The sequence below is a fragment of the Lampris incognitus genome, chromosome 1 (genome assembly GCF_029633865.1).
Source record: "Lampris incognitus isolate fLamInc1 chromosome 1, fLamInc1.hap2, whole genome shotgun sequence".
Taxonomy (NCBI): Eukaryota; Metazoa; Chordata; class Actinopteri; order Lampriformes; family Lampridae; genus Lampris; species Lampris incognitus.
In genome coordinates this window covers 83,470,439-83,489,776 of record NC_079211.1, presented here as the reverse complement: position 1 = coordinate 83,489,776, position 19,338 = coordinate 83,470,439, and the positions used below count along the sequence as shown (strand labels likewise).

The following is a 19,338-nucleotide window of genomic DNA, read 5'->3' as shown; positions in this document are numbered from 1 at the left end:
AGTCTGACCTTCTGTGTGATGTCATGTTATATGATGCCATATAGTGGTAGTACAGTCTGACCTTCTGTGTGATGTCATGTTATATGATGCCATGTAGTGGTAGTACAGTCTGACCTTCTGTGTGATGCCATGTTATATGATGCCATATAGTGGTAGTACAGTCTGATCTTCTGTGTGATGTCATGTTATATGATGTCATTGGTGGTAGTACAGTCTAAACTTCTGTGTGATATCATGTTATATGATGCCATGTAGTGGTAGCACAGTCTGACCTTCTGTGTGATGTCATGTTATATGATGCCATATAGTGGTAGTAGTCTGACCTTCTGTGTGATGTCATGTTATATGATGCCATGTAGTGGTAGTACAGTCTGACCTTCTGTGTGATGCCATGTTATATGATGCCATATAGTGGTAGTACAGTCTGATCTTCTGTGTGATGTCATGTTATATGATGCCAAGTAGTGGTAGTAGTCTGATCTTCTGTGTGATGTCATGTTATATGATGCCAAGTAGTGGTAGTAGTCTGATCTTCTGTGTGATGTCATGTTATATGATGCCATTTGGTGGTAGTACAGTCTGATCTTCTGTGTGATGTCATCTTATATGATGTCATGTAGTGGTAGTACAGTCTGACCTTCTGTGTGATGTCATGTTATATGATGCCATTTGCTGATAGTACAGTCTGATCTTCTGTGTGATGTGTCATGGTGCTAGTACAGTCTGACCTTCTGTGTGATGTCATGAAATATGATGTCATGTAGTGGTAGTACAGTCTGATCTTCTGTGTGATGTGTTAATATCTGATGTCATGGTGCTAGTACAGTCTGACCTGTGTGATGTCATGTTATATGATGTCATGTGGTGGTAGTACAGTCTGATCTTCTGTGTGATGTCATGTTATATGATGTCATGTGGTGGTAGTACAGTCTGACCTTCTCTGTGATGTCATGTTATATGATGTCATGTGGTGGTAGTACAGTCTGATCTTCTGTGTGATGTCATTTTATGTGATGTCATGTAGTGGTAGTACAGTCGACCTTCTGTGTTATGTCATGTTATATGATGACCTTCAAAACACAAGAGGTGCAAGCATTTACCAAACACATCAACTCAGTGGACAAGAACATTAAGTTCACAAGGGAAGATGTAAAGAACAACAGTTTGCCCTTCTTGGACTGTGACGTCCACATTGGGGAAGACAGGAGCCTCCACATTGGGGTTTACAGGAAACCTACACACAGAGACCAATATCTACTTTTCGACTCACACCACCCTCTGGAACACAAACTGAGCGTCATCAGAACTTTGCAACACAGAGCTGACAATGTGCCCAGCAGCACTCAGGCCCAACGAGAAGAACACAAACACCTGAGGGGGGCTTTAAAAACCTGCGGCTACCCCAGTTGGACATTTGTGAAAACTGCAACACGTTCCAAAAAGACCAACCAGGTGAGTGACGAGGAGAAAAGGAACAGAAGGAAGAGCACAGTCATCCCGTATGTTTCTGGGGTCTCAGAGAAACCTAGGAGAATTTCTAACAAACACCGCATCCCGGTATACTTCAAATCCAGCAACACACTCCGACAAAGACTGGTTCATCCCAAAGACCGTGTACCACACAACCAAAAAAGCAATCTGGTGTATGCTGTACAATGCAATGAGGATTGCACTGACCTATACATAGGAGAAACCAAACAACCACTACACAAACGGATGGCCCAACACAGAAGGCCAAACTCCTCAGGACAAGACTCAGCAGTCTAGCTACACCTAAAGGAGAAGACACATTCCTTCGAGGACAGCAACGTACACATTTTGGACAGAGAAGATAGATGGTTTGAAAGAGGGATGAAGGAAGCCATCTAAGCGAAACTGGAAAAACCATTCCTCAACAGAGGAGGAGGTCTGCGACACCACCTATCTCCCACTTACAACGCCGTCCTTTCATCTCTACCCAGGAGACTCAAGAAGCCTAGCCTCCAAGAACAACAGTCGGTCATTAACGGCTCCAACGACTTTCATGACCACTGAATAATGAAGTCGAAACTAACACCGCCAATGACTGTCATTGCTAAACAAATGCAAATCAATAGCTCTGATCGCGACGGGCACGGCTGGACATCGGAGCACAGGAGAGCCACGCATATCCATAGCTCCGAAAACGACGGGCGCGGCCAAACATCGGTACACAAAAGAGCCACTCATATCTATGGCTCTGTTAGCGACGGGCGTTGGTAAACATTGGGACACAAAGAGCCATGGACATCTATAGCTCTGACAACGACTCCAAGAGGATAAATTCTGAGTCTCATCACAAGCCAGTCAGACTAGCTTCGTCTACTCAGAAAGACACAAACTGAGGAAGCCTCTTGGATGAGAGGTGAAACGTCTTCACGGATATATACCAAGTCCAGTTGCACTAGATTCAACTCCTTTGGATAACCATGACCTGGATGAATGAGAACATTCACAGACATGTGTGATGTCATGTTATATGATGCCATGTGGTGGTAGTACAGTCTGATCTTCTGTGTGATGTCATGTTTATATGATGCCATGTAGTGGTAGTCAGTCTGACCTTCTGTGTGATATCATGTTATATGATGTCATGCAGTTGTAGTACAGTCTGACCTTCTGTGTGATGCCATGTTATATGATGTCATGTGGTGGTAGTACAGTCTGATCTTCTGTGTGATGTCATGTTTATATGATGCCATGTAGTGGTAGTACAGTCTGACCTTCTGTGTGATATCATGTTATATGATGTCATGCAGTTGTAGTACAGTCTGACCTTCTGTGTGATGCCATGTTATATGATGTCATGTAGTGTTGGTACAGTCTGATCTACTGTGTGATGCCATATTATATGATGCCATGTAGTGGCAGTAGTCTGATCTTCGGTGTGATGTCATGTTATATGATGTCATGTAGTGTTAGTAGTCTGATCTTCTGTGTGATGTCATGTTATATGATGCCATTTGGTGGTAGTACAGTCTGATCTTCTGTGTGATGTCATCTTATGTGATGTCATGTAGTGGTAGTACAGTCTGACCTTCTGTGTGATGTGTTAATATCTGATGTCATGTAGTGGTAGTACAGTCTGACCTTCTGTGTGATGTCATGCTATATTATGTCATGTGGTGGTAATACAGTCTGATCTTCTGTATGATGTCATGTTATATGATGTCATATAGTGCTAGTACAGTCTGATCTTCTGTATGATGTGTTAATATCTGATGTAATGGTGCTAGTAGTCTGACCTTCTGTGTGATGTCATGTTATACGATGCCATGTAGTGCTAGTACCGTCTGATCTTCTGTGTGATGTCATGTTATATGATGTCATGTAGTGTTGGTACAGTCTGATCTTCTGTGTGATGCCATGTTATATGATGCCATGTAGTGGTAGTAGTCTGACCTTCTGTGTGATGTCATATTATATGATGTCTTGGTGGTAGTACAGTCTGATCTTCTGTGTGATGTCATGTTATATGATGGAGTGGTGGTAGTACAGTCTGATCTTCTGTGTGATATCATGTTATATGATGTCATGGTGCTAGTACAGTCTGATCTTCTGTGATGTCATGTTACATGATGTCATGTAGTGTTAGTACAGTCTGATCTTCTGTGCGATGTCATGTTATATGATGCCATTTGGTGCTAGTACAGTCTGATATTCTGTGTGATGTCATGTAATATGATGTCATGTAGTGGTAGTACAGTCTGATCTTCTGTGAGATGTCATGTTATATGATGTCTAGGTAGTAGTACAGTCTGATCTTCTGTGTGATGTCATGTTATATGATGTCGTGGTGGTAGTACAGTATGATCTTCTGTGTGATGTCATGTTATATGATGCCTTGGTGGTAGTACAGTCCAATCCTCTGTGAGATGTCATGTTATATGATGGAGTGGTGGTAGTACAGTCTGACCTTCTGTGTGATGCCATGTTATATGATGCCATGTAGTGGTAGTAGTCTGACCTTCTGTGTGATGTCATATTATATGATGTCTTGGTGGTAGTACAGTCCAATCTTCTGTGTGATGTCATGTTATATGATGTAGTGGTGGTAGTACAGTCTGATCTTCTGTGTGATATCATGTTATATGATGTCATGGTGCTAGTACAGTCTGATCTTCTGTGATGTCATGTTACATGATGTCATGTAGTGTTAGTACAGTCTGATCTTCTGTGCGATGTCATGTTATATGATGCCATTTGGTGGTAGTACAGTCTGATCTTCTGTGTGATGTCATGTTATATGATGTAGTGGTGGTAGTACAGTCTGATCTTCTGTGTGATGTCATGTTATATGATGTCATGGTGCTAGTACAGTCTGTCCTTCTGTGTGATGTCATGTTACATGATGTCATGTAGTGGTAGTACACTCTGATCTTCTGTGTGATGTCATGTTATATGATGCCGTGGTGGTAGTACAGTCTGATGGTCTGTGTGATATCACGTTATATGATGTCATTTGTTGGTAGTACAGTCTGATCTTCTGTGTGATGTCATGTTATATGATGTCATGTAGTGGTAGTACAGTCTGACCTTCTGTGTGATTTCATGTTATATGATGTCATGTAGTGGTAGTACAGTCTGACCTTCTGTGTAATGTCATGTTATATGATGCCATGTAGTGGTAGTACAGTCTGACCTTCTGTGTGATGTCATGTTATATGATGTCATGTAGTGTTGGTACAGTCTGATCTACTGTGTGATGCCATATTATATGATGCCATGTAGTGGCAGTAGTCTGATCTTCGGTGTGATGTCATGTTATATGATGTCATGTAGTGTTAGTAGTCTGATCTTCTGTGTGATGTCATGTTATATGATGCCATTTGGTGGTAGTACAGTCTGATCTTCTGTGTGATGTCATCTTATGTGATGTCATGTAGTGGTAGTACAGTCTGACCTTCTGTGTGATGTGTTAATATCTGATGTCATGTAGTGGTAGTACAGTCTGACCTTCTGTGTGATGTCATGCTATATTATGTCATGTGGTGGTAATACAGTCTGATCTTCTGTATGATGTCATGTTATATGATGTCATATAGTGCTAGTACAGTCTGATCTTCTGTATGATGTGTTAATATCTGATGTAATGGTGCTAGTAGTCTGACCTTCTGTGTGATGTCATGTTATACGATGCCATGTAGTGCTAGTACCGTCTGATCTTCTGTGTGATGTCATGTTATATGATGTCATGTAGTGTTGGTACAGTCTGATCTTCTGTGTGATGCCATGTTATATGATGCCATGTAGTGGTAGTAGTCTGACCTTCTGTGTGATGTCATATTATATGATGTCTTGGTGGTAGTACAGTCTGATCTTCTGTGTGATGTCATGTTATATGATGGAGTGGTGGTAGTACAGTCTGATCTTCTGTGTGATATCATGTTATATGATGTCATGGTGCTAGTACAGTCTGATCTTCTGTGATGTCATGTTACATGATGTCATGTAGTGTTAGTACAGTCTGATCTTCTGTGCGATGTCATGTTATATGATGCCATTTGGTGCTAGTACAGTCTGATATTCTGTGTGATGTCATGTAATATGATGTCATGTAGTGGTAGTACAGTCTGATCTTCTGTGAGATGTCATGTTATATGATGTCTAGGTAGTAGTACAGTCTGATCTTCTGTGTGATGTCATGTTATATGATGTCGTGGTGGTAGTACAGTATGATCTTCTGTGTGATGTCATGTTATATGATGCCTTGGTGGTAGTACAGTCCAATCCTCTGTGAGATGTCATGTTATATGATGGAGTGGTGGTAGTACAGTCTGACCTTCTGTGTGATGCCATGTTATATGATGCCATGTAGTGGTAGTAGTCTGACCTTCTGTGTGATGTCATATTATATGATGTCTTGGTGGTAGTACAGTCCAATCTTCTGTGTGATGTCATGTTATATGATGTAGTGGTGGTAGTACAGTCTGATCTTCTGTGTGATATCATGTTATATGATGTCATGGTGCTAGTACAGTCTGATCTTCTGTGATGTCATGTTACATGATGTCATGTAGTGTTAGTACAGTCTGATCTTCTGTGCGATGTCATGTTATATGATGCCATTTGGTGGTAGTACAGTCTGATCTTCTGTGTGATGTCATGTTATATGATGTAGTGGTGGTAGTACAGTCTGATCTTCTGTGTGATGTCATGTTATATGATGTCATGGTGCTAGTACAGTCTGTCCTTCTGTGTGATGTCATGTTACATGATGTCATGTAGTGGTAGTACACTCTGATCTTCTGTGTGATGTCATGTTATATGATGCCGTGGTGGTAGTACAGTCTGATGGTCTGTGTGATATCACGTTATATGATGTCATTTGTTGGTAGTACAGTCTGATCTTCTGTGTGATGTCATGTTATATGATGTCATGTAGTGGTAGTACAGTCTGACCTTCTGTGTGATTTCATGTTATATGATGTCATGTAGTGGTAGTACAGTCTGACCTTCTGTGTAATGTCATGTTATATGATGCCATGTAGTGGTAGTACAGTCTGACCTTCTGTGTGATGTCATGTTATATGATGTCATTGGTGGTAGTACAGTCTGATCTTCTTTGTGATGTCATGTTATATGATGTCGTGGCGGTAGTACAGTCCGATCTTCTGTGTCATGTCATGTTATATGATGTCATGTAGTGGTAGCACATTATGATGTCATTTAGTGTGATGTAATGTAGTATGTCATGTTACAAAACGTTATATTGTATGTCATATAGTATGACATCATATATCAAATTGAGTACGACAGAATTATCTAGTATAATGTCATGTAATATGTCAAATATTACATCACGTAGTATGTTGTTATATGTTATGATGTTCAGTATAACATCCTGCAGTATTACATCCTATACCATATTTCCTCAAATAGTGGCTGGGGCCTTTATTTACCCAGTCCTTTATTGGAGTGAGGCTTTTATTAGAGGGAGGCCTTTACTTCCAATTCCCTCTGTTTGATAAGTATATTTGCTCATATTTTAGTATGAATCCTCATTGTTTTCTGATCTGCTTCTATTTGCTGTGTTAAAAAAAAGAAAAAACAAAAAACAAGAACTAAAATTGCAATAACTTAACAAAAGCACAGCATCATCTCTGCAGCATTTGTGACATTAATGATTCAAAAGTCCGTCAGCACAACGTCAGTCCTTGAAGGAGTCACCAAGTGAGCCATTTTACAGCTCAAACCTGGAAACCCAAGAATAGTCCCTGTGGCACAACCGAAGCAAAAATAAGAGCTAGGTTAGGGCTAGAGCAAATGCTCATTTGGAGATCTTGGGTAAACACGACCTGTCAAAGATGCATTTTTCTTTTCAGCTTCATAGCCACCCATCTATTATCCAAACCGCTTACCCTGCTCTCAGGATCAGCAGCTTATTTTCTTGTTGATTCATCACTTTTATCGTTTTGCTTAGCAGCTGTTAGTACCTGTTAGCACCTGTTCCACTTTTTGAATGCAATCTTCCACCTTTTCAATCCGCGCCTCTGCCTCTGCTATTTTTGGATTAACATTGGCGAGCTCAGATTTCACATCGTTTAAATGTTTTTGTCTTTGTGAAAGTTCCGTATCTCCTCCAGAACTTTTGTTAAACTGGCCACTTCGTCTGACTGAGGGTTAACCTTAGCTTCGCCATCTGTGTAGGAGATGTTCTCCATATTTTCTTCGTTTACAGGCTCTGCATCAGTCTTTTTTTGTTTCCATCCCTTTTCCCCCATTCTTGCCCCCCTTACCAGTTCAAGTATTATCACAAGATTTGGTATTTTGACAGTTTAACAGGGTGAAATAAGAATTTATTCGGAGGAGTTGTTATTTTAGGCGGCCATTCTGGGTGATGGCGTCATTGGAACCCCTGTTAAGTTTTTGTTACTGGATTATGCTTTTAATAAAGACTCAACACTTCCTGTATCCACCCATCCATTATCCCAATCGGGGTTGCAGGATGCTGGAGCCTATCCCAGCAGTCATTGGATGGCAGGCGGGGAGACACCCTGGACAGGCTGCCAGGCCATCACAAGACACACACACACACACACACACGCACGCACACACACACACACACACACACACACACAAGGACAATTTAGTACGGCCGATTCATCTGACCTACATGTCTTTGATTCACCTGACCTACATGTCTTTGATTCACCTGACCTGCATGTCTTTGATTCACCTGACCTTCATGTCTTTGATTCACCTGACCTACATGTCTTTGATTCACCTGACCTGCATGTCTTTGATTCACCTGACCTTCATGTCTTTGATTCACCTGACCTACATGTCTTTGATTCACCTGACCTACATGTCTTTGAGTCACCTGACCTACATGTCTTTGATTCACCTGACCTTCATGTCTTTGAGTCACCTGACGTACATGTCTTTGATTCAGCTGACCTACATGTCTTTGATTCACCTGACCTATATGTCTTTGAGTCACCTGACCTACATGTCTTTGGACTGTGGGAGGAAACCGGAGCCCCCAGAGGAAACCCACGCAGACACAGGGAGAACATGCAAACTCCACACAGAGGATGACCCAGGATGACTCCCAAGGTTGGACTACCCCAGAGCTTGAACCCAGAACCTTCACTGCTGTGAGGCGACCGCGCTAACCACTGCGCCACCTTCCTGTATCCATTTCAAATAAACATCAGTACATTCTTCTGTTTTTTTTTTCCAGAACCTGATTCTTTTCAGGTCAATATCAAGTCAAATCAAATCAATTTTATTTGTTTTGCACAATATAACAAATTACAAATTTGCCTCGGGGCAAATTGTGCCTTGCAGCTTTCTCTCCTGAATTTTCATTTGCGCACTGCAAAACTCTCTTTGAATTAGACATAACATTTCTGTCTGATAACCATACTGCTAAAGCTTGCGCTCTACTATGTTGTGGAAAGTTCAGTGGGTTGCACAGGTCACATATAGTACTTCAAATATAGCTCCTGCCATCTTGTGGTACTTGTATGTTACTGCACATTGTATAACAGGCACCAAGAGTTTATCCACCCTTGTTTTATCCCCGGGCTGTATTTGGGGTCGGCCGTTATTTGTTTGTGTCGACCATGGCTCCAGCTGAGGAGACCCGGCTTTTAACTGAGTACCAGCTTTTGGGCAGCACGGTGGCCCAGTGGTTAGCACTGTTGCCTCATAGCAAGAACGTCCTGGGTTTGAACCCGACAGCCATACCAGCATATAACCTGGCTCTGCCAAATTGCAGAAGCTAAGCAGGTATGGGCTTGGCCAGTACTTGGATGGGAGACCTCGTGGGACAATGAGTTGCTGCTGGACGTGGTGGTGGTGGGATAGTAGGGAGCAGTCTTCCCCCTGGTCCTCAAAAACAAAAATCCCAGTGCAGTGACAGGGAAACTGTGCTGTAGGAGATGCTGTCCTTTGGACGAGACTTTAAAACGGAGGTCCCGACTCACTGTGGTCATTAAAGATCCCATGGCACTTATCACAGTGTGTGTTGGGATGGGTTACAGTGTGTGTTGGATGGGTTACAGTGTGTGTGTGTTGGGATGGGTTACAGTGTGTGTTGGGATGGGTTAAAGTGTGTGTGTTGGGATGGGTTACAGTGTGTGTTGGGATGGGTTAAAGTGTGTGTTGGGATGGGTTACAGTGTGTTGGGATGGGTTCATAGCAGAAGGTAAATTTCCCCACGGGAGTTAATAAAATACATCTTATTTTATTTGAGGAAATACGGTAGTATGATGTAGTTTGATGTAGTGTGATATAGTTTGATGTATTATGATGTAGGATGTAGTGTGATGTAGTATAATGTAGTTTGATGTAGTGTGATGTAGTATCATATAGTATGGTGTAGTTTGATGTAGTGTGATGTAGTTTGATGTAGGACGATGTAGTGTGATGTAGGACGATGTAGTGTGATGTAGTATGATGTAGTTTGATGTAGCATGATGTAGTGTGATGTAGTATGATGTAGTATGATGTAGTGTGATGTAGTGTGATGTAGTATGATGAAGTGTGATGTAGTTTGATGTAGTGTGATGTAGTATGATGTTGTTTGATGTAGTGTGATTTAGTATAATGTAGTTTGATGTACTGTGATGCAGTATGATGTAGTATAATGTAGTTTGATGTAGTGTGATGTAGTATGATGTAGTATGATTTAGTTTGATGTAGTATGATGTCATGCAGCACAACATCACATCGTACAGGGTCATGCAGTGTTGAGCAGTGACTCACGTGGTCGATCCGCTGCAGAATTTCTATCTCTCTCTCCGTGTTCCTCTTGGCTGTCTGTCATGGAAGAACATCAGAAACACATGACAACCTTTTCTGCTCCGCTACACGGCACATGCCCTAACCCTGCTGGCTGAAGATGGCACTCCACCTTTAATTTTCTTACACCAACAGGATGTCATTTGATTTATTTTTATTTCGAACATGTAAAAAAATGAAAGAAAAAAAGTCCGAAGGAAAAAACCCCAGATAAAATGATAATGATAATATAATAAAATGAACAATAAACCTATATAAAAAAACTCAATAAACAATTCTCTTGAACTACACAAGTTAAATATTACATGTTGAAAAATGAGCAGGAGGAAGTAGACACTTCATCACAGAAGCACACTGGCAGATGAGCCATTTTAAAACACAAAAATCTGAAGTAAAAGGATCACTTTTCATTTCACACCAATCTAAAACCTGCCCAGCAGCCACTAGTCTGATGAAACACGCCAGCACAAACATCAATCTATTATATATAAATATATTATATGTATATGAATATATAATACTGCCATCTGTATATAAATCTATTATATATAAACATAGTATATATGAATATAGTTTACTGCCACCTGTATATAAATATATTATATATAAATATATTATATGTATATGAATATATAATACTGCCATCTGTATATAAATCTATTATATATAAACATAGTATATATGAATATATTTTACCGCCACCTGTGTATAAATCTATTATATATAAACTTATTATATATCATCACCTTGTTAAAATAATGGCCGAAGTCATATTTTCAAGTTTTTTCAAAAAACAGAATAAACTGAAACGAAATTTGTCAGTTTATTCTGTTTTTTGAAAAACTCTAAAATATGACTTAGGCCATTATTTTAAGAAGGTGATGATATGAATATACATTAGTGCCACCTGTATAGAAATCTATTATATATAAACATATTATATATGAATATACATTACTGCCATCTGTATATAAAATTGTACTTTCATTTTACTTTTTGCTGTTTAATTTTTTAGATGTTATGCATGCATATATATAACAGTGAGTCAAGTAAATTGTGTATGAGACAGTACAAGCCTGTTTCATGCTATAAACAATCATCAGCTGTCAATAAAGCTACTGTGAAAGAACATACCATCTACTGCCTCGTCATACACGTCACGCGCACATCATCCAATGGGGAAGGGAGAGGTGCAACATTCAAAAATTCAAAAACACGTGATCGCTAACGGTCCAATGGGGGGGGGGGTATTTGTCTATTGGCATGATTTATTTATAATTACAAAATAGTTGTTTACATCTATGTCTGCAACTGCTGGCCAGTTCATTGCTGTTATTCAGTGTGGACATTTGTGGTTTCAGATGATAAAATGTGTCAGTTAGACATAGATTAATTACACGCTTTACTACTGGTTGAGTATGATTTGTTCTTTGAGAGGATTTTCCAGGTAGCTGACGCACGAAACAAGCTTGTACTGCTCTGTATTAAAAATGTTTTTTCCCTACATCTATATGTATATAAATAATCCAGTGAATCAAGTAAATTCTTGATGAGACACACGAATGTACTTGACTCAGTGCATTATTTCACTCCTCATTTTTTGAGCACTTTCCCTACCGTTGAGTTTCTTTTAACAATGTTTTATATCTATCTATCTATCCATCTATATATATAGTGCTCAACAAATAAGGAGCAAACAAATCACATACTTCAAATCTTCACATACTTAATTCATTTCAATTTATTTAAGACAGCATGTTTCTTGCACTCTAACCTGAACCAACACCACTGAGCTACAGTCTCAGTGCATGTAGTCACATGTAGTCACATGTAGTCACATGTAATGCACATGTAGTCATATGTAATGCACATGGCAATAAAAGAGTTTCTGGTCCTCTTTTTTTTTGTGGATTATTTTCCCCCCTTTTCTCCTCAGTTGTACCCAGCCAATTACCCCACTCTTCTGAGCCGTCCCGGTCGCTGCTCCACTGATCCGGGGAGGGCTGCAGACTACCACGTGTCCTCCCATTCATGTGGAGTCACCAGCTGCTTCTTTTCACCTGACAGTGAGGAGTTTCACCAGGGGGACGTAGCACGTGGGAGGACCACACTATTCCCCCCAGTTCCCCCTCCCCCCGAACAGGTGCCCCGACCGACCAGAGGAGGCGCTAGCGCAGCAATCAGGACACACACCCACATCCGGCTTCCCACCCACAGACACAGCCAATTGTGTCTGTAGGGATGCCTGGCCAAGCTGGAGGTAACACGGGGATTCGGACAGGTGAACCCTGTGTTGGTAGGCAACCGAATCGACCGCTATGCCACCCGGATGCCCTTATAATTTCTGATTCTGAATATTTTACCAAGTGCAGTGGATTGTGTGACGTGTGTGACCCAACAGAGTAGGATGAGGGAAACACAACATGTGAACAAGCAGACAGAAGCTCCAGCAGGAGGAGCAGCAGCTGACTTACCCCTACAGACGGAAAGTTTTTCTTATGGATGATTTTCACAGCAAACTTCTTACAGGATGACCTCTCAAAAGCCAGCTTCACCTCCCCACACACACCCCTGTAACACACACACCAACACATATACACACCCCATAACACACAAATCAACATGCAACACACAGACGGGTGACAAATGAAAGGAAAAGCCAACATGAAGTGTCTCAGTAAGGTGCTGGGCCTCCATGAGGAGCCTCCAGAACATCTTCTGGCCCCTTGGCAGAGATTCTACAAGTCTCTGAACTCTACTGGAGGAACGGACACCATTCTTCCAAAATATTCCCTCTTGTGGTGTTTGGATGGTGGCGCTGTCTAACACGTCGGTCCAAAATCCCCCATAGGTGTTGAGCTGGGTGGAGATGTGGTGACTGTGAAGGCCACAGCATAGGAATTACATCATCTTCATCTTCATCAAACCATCCAGTGACCCCTCGTGCCCTGCGCATGGGGGCACTGTCATCCCGGAAGAGACCCCTCCCATCAGGCTGGAGATGTCTCATCACAGGATGAAGGTGATCACTCAGACTAACTTTGTAATGATCTGCAGTGACCCTTCCCTCTAAGGGGACAAGTGGAGCCAAACCATGCCAGGAAAATGCCCCCCCTCCCAGCATAACAGACCCCCGGACCCCCTCACTGTAGGGGGTCACGCACTCAGGCTTTTCCTTTCATTTGTAAGCCATCTGTACGTGTAAACGGGGAGACTTACTCGCCGATCTTCTTGGTCACCAGATATTTATCCTGAAAGTCTTTGGGGAGGCTGGTCTGCTCATCAGTCATCAGGTCTATGAACATAAAGACTACACACACACGTACACATGCACAAACACACTGTGTAAAGGCTGATGAAGATCTGCAGATGAGCTCTGATTCAGAAACAACTTGGCTAATGAATGTAACATGAAAACCCAACACGCAGAGGGGACAAGAAGCCATGTTTGTCTTTATTAACCTTCAGTGTTTGCAGCCACCCTACGGGATGTTTCAAGGGACAAAACTTTTCAATAAAATATTCAAACTACTCAGCAGCCTGCTCAGAACCAAACACAGAACAACATCAAGGGCTGCACAATACTGCAAACAGCTCACACTGCGATGTTGTTTTGTGCGAGATATATTGCAATATGAAAACTACTGGACTGTTCCCCAGATGGCTGGAGTGGCTCTGTTTGAGAAGAGTTGGTCATTCTGGAACGATGGGGATGATTTGTAGGGCAGTCGCTGGGAAATGGTTTTTTCACCATTTGTATGGGAAGAGGAGGACATGGAGTCAGACAGACGATGCGGAGCAACGGCTGAGAAGAGTCATGCGCGGATCGGCTCTGACGTCATCCGAATCCGCATGTACGCATCATCCACCTGCCACCCACCCAAACCAATTATTTACTTAAATTTAGAAACCCGCACCCCATCACACATGGCCATTACTTGTCAGTGAGGTGTATGTAAGCGTGGTCATAGGGTTACATGTCACACCATGTGTGAGGGGCAGTTTAGTGGCTGTCATGTACATGCAGCACTCTGCAGCTGTTGCACATGACATACCCAGCACTTGACCCATCATAGTTACCTATTTCACCAAATCCCTTCCACATGAACTTTTCTGCCCTTCTCTTTTTGTTTTTTAATTCTCCTATTTATTTTGCTCTCGGGTGTTTTTTGCCTCCATTGCTGCTTAGGGTGCACACTGGGGCAGTTTGCAGCTGAGTGTGAAATGGCTGGGATGAGAGTCAGCACCTCCAAGTCTGAGACCATGGTTCTCTACCGGAAAATGGTGGATTGCTCCCTCCAGGTTGGGGATGGGTTGTTGCCTCAAGTGAAGGAGTTCAAGTATCTCGGGGTCTTGTTTCACGAGTGAGGGTAGGATGGGGTGGGAGACTGACAGACGGATTGGTGCAGCATGAGCAGTAATGCGGACATTGTATCAGACCGTTGTGGTGAAGAGGGAGCTGAGCCAGAAGGCAAAGCTCTCAATTTACCAGTCAATCTTCGTTCCAATCCTCACCTATGGTCATGAGCTTTGGGTAGTGACCAAAAGGGTGAGATTGTGGATACAAGCGGCTGAAATGAGTTTCCTCCATAGGGTGTCTGGGCTCTGCCTTAGAGATAGGGTGAGGAGCTCGGACATCCGGAGGGAGCTTGGAGTAGAGCTGCTGCTCCTTCGCATCGAAAGGAGCCAGTTGAGATGGTTCAGGCACCTGATTAGGATGCCTCCTGGGCACCTTCCTTTGGAGATTTACCGGGCACGGCCAACTGGGAGGATACCTCGGGTAGACCCAGAGCTCGGTGGAGGGACTACATGTCCAATCTGGCCTGAGAACGCCTTGGGATCCCCCAGGAGGAGCTGGAGGGCGTTGCTGGGGAGAGGGACATCTGGAGTGCCCTACTTAGCTTGCTGCCACCGTGACCCGACCTCGGAAAAGCGGTTGAAGATGAGATGAGATGAGAGATGCTGCTTAGGGCAAATGGACGCCGCAGCTGGCGCAATGAGAGTCTAGTCTGCTACTTCCTGCCTGACAAACAATGAAGCTTAAAATATGTCCACATGTTATAGACTGTAATTCATAATTCCTCATTCATTATGTATTATTTCACCCACCCACAACCCATCCAGTATCAACCAGAATGTGAGTTTCATGACTCCGCCCACAACCCAACCAGAATGCTACTTTCATGACTCGGCCTACTACCCATCCAGTACCAACCAGAATGTTACTTTTATGACTCTGCCCACAACCCATCCAGTAGCAACCAGAATGTGACTTTCATGACTCCGACCACAACCCATCCAGTATCAACCAGAATGCTAGCTTCATGACTCTGCCCACAACCCACCCAGTACCAACCAGAATGTTACTTTCATAACTCGGCCGGCCTGATCTGCGAATATCACTGTGATCCTCCACCACAAGCGAGAATGAGACCACACGTCCACGTGTCATTTGTCCAAAATAATGTTTTATATTACACACACTTCTCCTGTACAGTAGTAAATTATGTTATATCACACACACTTCTCCTGTACAGTAGTAAATGATGTCATATCACACATTTCTCCTGTAGAGTTGTCAGGGGAAATAAGGATACAAGTTTTCCTTTGGTATATAGCAGCAAAAAGTTGTTGCGGGAGGTGTTTGAGTTAATTTGCCCTAACATGGCACACCATGCCATGTGTCTATTCACATGGCACACCATGCCATGTGACAATTGCGCATGCGCATATTCCGATCATGATGCTAAAACAATGTATCATGCGGCCCTAAAAATATCCATCACAATTTTGGATAAAATAGTAAATACAGGGCGTCCGGGTGGCATGGCGGTCTATTCCATTGCCTACAAACACAAGGATCTTCGGTTTGAATCCACGTGTTACATCCGGCTTGGTTGGGCGTCCCCACAGACACAATTGGCCGTGTCTGTGGGTGGAAAGCCGGATGTGGGTATGTGTTGTGATCACCGCACTAGCGCCTCCTCTGGTCGGCCAGGGTGCCTGTTGAGGAGGGGGAACTGGGGGGAATAGCGTAATCCTCCCATGTGCTACGTCACCCTGGTGAAACTCCTCATTGTCAGGCGAAAAGAAGCGGCTGGTGACTCCACATGTATCGGAGGAGACGTGGTTGTCTGCAGCCCTCCCCGGATCAGCAGAGGGGGGTGGAGCAGAGACTGGGATGGCTCAGAAGAGTGGAGTAATTGGCCAAGTACATTTGGGGGGGGGGTATAAAAAAAATACAGATAAAAGAAATCATAAATGAAAGTGGTCACGATTTAACAAACATTCTTGAAGCACTGACAATCTCATCTGGAAGAAACGAGTGGCTTCCATCCAGCATTCCTCAGCTGAGATTTAAAACCGTCCAACTGGATTCATTCCTAGGTTTGGTAAAGATGAACTTGGGAATCTTGGTCATCCGGGTAGTGTAGCGGCCTATTCCATTGCCTACCAACACGAGGATCTCTGGTTCGACTCCCAGCGTTAGCTCCGGCTTGGTCAGGCATCCCTACAGACACAACTGGCTGTGTCTGTGGGTGGGAAGCCGGATGTGGGTATGTGTCCTGGTCACTGCACTAGCGCCTCCTCTAGTCGGTCGGGACACCTGTTCGCGGGGGAGGGGGAACTGGGGGGAATAGCGTGATCCTCCCACGCGCTACGTCCCCCTGGGGAAACTCCTCACTGTCAGGTGAAAAAAAGCAGCTGGTGACTCTATGTATCGGAGGAGACGTGGTAGTCTGCAGCCCTCCCCAGGTCAGCAGAGAGGGTGGAGCAGCGACTGGGACAGCTTGGAAGAGTGGGGTAATTGGCTGGGTACAATTGGGGAGATGAATGTGTGAATAATGAAGGTAGAGGATCGCTGTGCTTTCTCTTCTGGATGATTTGGACTCATCACCACTGAAATTTCCTTCAATCATATTTCAAGAACTCAGCGGGAGGTAAACCCCCTTCATTTTTTCATGGAAAGCCTGTTATGTGATTGCTGTTTTAACCATCATCTGTTTTTCAGTCTGACTGATTTGGGTTTTAAGAGTCTTTACTTCATCAAGTGATGTTTCCTTCATGTCTGTCCATTACAGCCTGATCCAAGTGTGAGGGCAATTCATACATTATGTTTACTTACTTTTAATCTTTGACCATGTATGATCTATGCCATGTTTAACTTTAGTCCATATTGCTTAGCTAGATGCTTAAAGGTCATATGTAACAGAACAAAGGTAGTGTTATACAGTGCCTTCTCCATGTGGACAAATAAAAGCCTATTGTTAGCTGATAGCTGACAGCAGAGGAAGGTATGAGAAACTCACTGAGTGTAGCAAGTCTGTACACAGTTAATGTGATATGTGAGCTGGAAGATGTGAGATAAGGAGGGGAAGAACAGACAACTGCCCTATAAGTGAGACTGTACTGTACTGATTGGGTGCACCTAAGTATCTATGCTTTGTGCATCTGTTCATGAGCATATTCAAATGTGACAATGCAGTAAGAGATTTTTGTCTTGCTCCTCATTTAATGTCAGCGCGGAATTCAATAATTGCCATGACATAAGCTTGGTAATTCACTCTTCCATGTCCAGCAAAACTTTCTCAACATAAAGAAGAAACACGGCCATAGTTGGGGCCCCTTTGTGTCCATTATAAACCACCTGATTCTCTGGGACGTGACTTCTATAAGCTTTAACCCATGTTTTTGTATCGTGATACACAATGTTTTAAATGTTAATGGAGGTTTCAAAGACAATATGCAGCAGGTTTCAAAACAGCATCCCTGGTTTGTGTCCTCCTCTTCCTCTAGTTAAACCAGTGGTCCACCTGAATACTCCTTATTTTTCTCTGACCTGCCTTTATTTACTGACCCCATGACCTCCAACAGTATTCACAGCATCGAGGAGCTGATCAAAACAACTTGTGCTGGCTGACCAGCACAAGTTGGGGAAACCCTATAGTAACTTTGAGCCCAAATCTAATCTGATGTTAAATGTACTATTAGACAAACTGCTGTTTCTACTACTACTGTCACTATCCTAGTCACTATTCTAAAATGCGCTCTTGAATTCTCAATGCTCTGCAGTTAAATTCTGTGATATTTTTAATTCATCATCCTTTAATCTCGCTTTATCCCCCTCAATCCAGTTACACTGTTAAATTCATTCAATGATCAGTGCTTATCAATCCTCGACCAGACTGCACCGTTTAAAACCAGGAAACAAAAATCAAATAATCTCCCCTGGCTGAAGGATCACACTCGTGCCCTTAGAAGACTCGTAGAAAATCAGGACAATGGAAGGTCAACAAGTCCGAATTAGCACATAACACCCTTAAAAACCAAATGTTAATTTACCAGAAGGCAGTTAAGGATGCAAGATCAGCGTACTTCTCTGAACTAATATCAAGAAATAACCATAATCCTAAAGTTCTCTTTAGGGTAATTGATTCTGTTGTTAATGATCCCTCCACTTCTCTTCTTGAAACTGATGTTGAGTTTTCTGAAAAATGTCTCACTCATTTTGTAAATAAGGTGGAGAATATCAGGTCCCAAATCCAGCCAGGCTCTTGCATTCCTTTGATTTCCCCATGTTAATTCTGCCTCTTTTACCCAGTTTCAACCAATTACGTTTTCAGTGTTAGAGAGTACAATCTCTAATATGAACTCCTCCTCCTGCATCTTAGACATCATTCTCACTAAGCTGCTCAAGGAGGTATTTTCAACTATCAGCCCCATTATTCTGCGAATTCTTAATAATTCTCTGACCTCTGGTTCTTTTCCAGACAGTTTTAAGCATGCTATTGTTCACCCATTGCTGAAGAAACCTAATTTAGATCCCCTGTCCCTAAGCAACTACAGACCAAGCTTCAAATTGTCTTTTCTATCTAGGTTCTGGAGAGATTAATTTCTTCTTAATTAATTTCTTTTATGAACACATAGTGTTTTCAATAGTTTCCATTCTGGTTTTAGAGCACTTCATAGTACCAAAACAGCTCTAGTTAAGGTTACTAATGACCTACTGCTTACTGCAGACAGAGATGACTGCTCGAATTTAGTTCTTTTAGACTTAAGTGCTGCCTT

General features: G+C 42.5%; 1 protein-coding gene across 3 annotated transcripts in view; it reads right to left on the bottom strand.

Annotated features, from left to right (window-relative positions):
• chek2 (checkpoint kinase 2) overlaps positions 1-19,338 on the bottom strand; it is a 253,196-nt gene that overhangs the window by 204,494 nt on the left and 29,364 nt on the right. For all 3 annotated transcript variants that reach the window (XM_056274315.1, XM_056274332.1, XM_056274324.1), the window contains exons 5-7: positions 13,489-13,579; positions 12,744-12,840; positions 10,234-10,287 (exon numbers count right to left, since the gene is read on the bottom strand). In XM_056274315.1, the coding sequence (XP_056130290.1) occupies positions 10,234-10,287; positions 12,744-12,840; positions 13,489-13,579 (242 nt within the window). The remainder of the gene's footprint in view (positions 1-10,233; positions 10,288-12,743; positions 12,841-13,488; positions 13,580-19,338) is intronic.